The 2,500-nt window shown below is 50.1% G+C and overlaps 1 protein-coding gene across 4 annotated transcripts in view; it reads right to left on the bottom strand.

The window, feature by feature from the left end:
- Positions 1 to 618: 618 nt before the first annotated feature.
- The window catches only part of vstm4b (V-set and transmembrane domain containing 4b), an 8,625-nt gene continuing 6,743 nt past the window's right edge, over positions 619 to 2,500 (bottom strand). For 2 of the 4 annotated variants that reach the window (XM_080788986.1, XM_080788983.1), the window contains exons 9-10: positions 1,936 to 2,000; positions 619 to 922 (exon numbers count right to left, since the gene is read on the bottom strand). In XM_080788986.1, the coding sequence (XP_080645112.1) occupies positions 800 to 922; positions 1,936 to 2,000 (188 nt within the window). In that variant the 3' untranslated portion in view covers positions 619 to 799. Of the gene's footprint in view, positions 923 to 981; positions 997 to 1,057; positions 1,073 to 1,935; positions 2,001 to 2,500 lie in introns of all 4 variants that reach the window. The other 2 variants (XM_080788984.1, XM_080788985.1) reach the window with 2 other exon arrangements.

Here is a 2,500-nt window from a genome sequence, read left to right on the forward strand (position 1 = left end):
GTCTGTCTGTCTGTCTGCCTGCCTGCCTGCCTGCCTGCCTGCCTGCCTGTCTGTCTGTCTGCCTGCCTGCCTGCCTGCCTGCCTGCCTGTCTGTCTGTCATAAACAAAACCAGACACAGGTCAGTGTGTCAACAAGTGTCTACACACCATGCAGCTGCTGTGTGTGTGTGTGTTAAACTGTGGGTCCCCCTATGTTGTTGTTCCTTTCCCCTCCATCAGACGCCCCGGCTGGCCAGGGGGAGGCAGTATAGAGACCAGTTCCTTTCCCCTCCATCAGACACCCGGCTGGCCAGGGGGAGGCAGTATAGAGACCAGTTCCTTTCCCTTCCATCAGGCGCCCCGGCTGGCCAGGGGGAGGCAGTATAGAGACCAGTTCCTTTCCCCTCCATCAGGCGCCCCGGCTGGCCAGGGGGAGGCAGTATAGAGACCAGTTCCTTTCCCCTCCATCAGGCGCCCCGGCTGGCCAGATGTAGTCCAGGCTGCTCTATAGCACCCCCTAGAGTCTATCTGTCTATATGTAGACCACCTGGTAAAACATCTCCGCCACTGAGGGTGAATTCAATTATTATTTAGTCTGGCATAGAATGAGTTTTAACAACATAAATACACAAAGTCATCTTTACATGTAAAACTTTACTCAGCTAATATTACAAAAACAACAATACATATTATAAATAGACAATGGTGTGTGTGTGTGTGTGTGTGTGCGTGTGTGTATGCGTGCGTGCGTGCGTGCAAGCGTGTGTGTGTGTGTATGCGTGCGTGCGTGCAAGCGTGCGTGCGTGTGTGCGTGCGTCCATCAAACGGGTCCCTCTTCAAACAGGATCTGAGCGTACACGGTTCCACTGCTCGCCGCTTGGCATTCTGGGAGTTTGATCAACTCCAGCTCTGCGTAGGTGAGAGGCTCCTCCAGTATCCTGGACTGGAAGACAAGACATTATATATACACTACAATACCCACAATGCACCACTACACTACACCTCTAGTATCCTGGACTGGAAGACAAGACATTATATATACACACTACAATACCCACAATGCACCACTACACTACACCTCTAGTATCCTGGACTGGAAGACAACACATTATATATACTACAGTACCCACAATGCACCACTACACTGGGCTGCACTAGTTGTTAAGGTTGGAATTGGAGCAAGATAAATTTAATTTGAGTGTTAAAGATCAACAACAATTTAATTAACACACACACACACACACACACACACACATGACGCAGACACGCCATGTAAGCGAGTAGGCTACAACATGTGAAATATATCCATGTATATATAATATATATATATATATATATATATATATATATATATATAAAAATATATCCATGCATCATGAAAGCAAAACTGGATTTTAGGACGCAGGCACGCAATTTCAGCGAGTACTAAATGTGAAATATATAAACATGTAAGAAAAACTATATATTTGAGGTCTCAGATGGAAAGTGATTGTTAACATTTAAAAAGGGATGGGGGGGGGGGGGGGCTGCCAGCACGAGGCCTCATAGGCGCGAGACGCGGTGCGATGCCAGCATCTGCACCACCTACTACGGGGCGTCTGTGGCTCAGGAGGTAGAGCAGGGTTATGATCCATGGGTCGGCGGTTCCAATCCCGGCTCTTCCTCCTGTCTACATGTCGAAGTGTCCTTGGGCAAAGACACTGAACCCCAAATTGCTCCCGACGTGCTGGTTGGTGCCTTGCATGGCTTCCACCGCAATCGGTGTATGAATGGGTGAATGTAATGCGCAATCTATGTAAAGCGCCTTGGATAAAGGCGCTATATAAATGCACCATTTACCATTTAGCTAAAAAGCGGCCCTGCACACACACACACACACACACACACACACACACACACACACACACACACACACACACACACACACACACACACACACACACACACACAACTCACCAATAGAACCTTCTTCGGCTGAGGTTTTAAAAGTTTAGGTTTTGGAACGTCGTCACTGATGGGAGCTGTGGACACGTGCACGCACACACGCACGCGCACACACAGACACGCACGCACGCGCGCGCGCACACACGCACACGCACACACACAGTATAGAGACCAGGATTACTGCATGTTTTTTGTAGGGGACACAGGGAGAACATGTGAGGGTACCTACCCTAGGGGACACGGGGAGAACATGTGAGGGTACCTACCCTATATGGGACACGGGGAGAACATGTGAGGGTACCTACCCTAGGGGACACGGGGAGAACATGTGAGGGTACCTACCCTATATGGGACACGGGGAGAACATGTGAGGGTACCTACCCTAGGGGACACGGGGAGAACATGTGAGGGTACCTACCCTAGGGGACACGGGGAGAACATGCGAGGGTACCTACCCTATAGGGGACACGGGAAGAACATGTGAGGGTACCTACCCTAGGGGACACAGGGAGAACATGTGAGGGTACCTACCCTATAGGGGACACGGGGAGAACATGTGAGGGTACCTACCCTAGGG

This window comes from Protomyctophum bolini (genome assembly GCF_963924005.1).
Source record: "Protomyctophum bolini genome assembly, chromosome: 18".
Lineage (NCBI taxonomy): Eukaryota > Metazoa > Chordata > Actinopteri > Myctophiformes > Myctophidae > Protomyctophum > Protomyctophum bolini.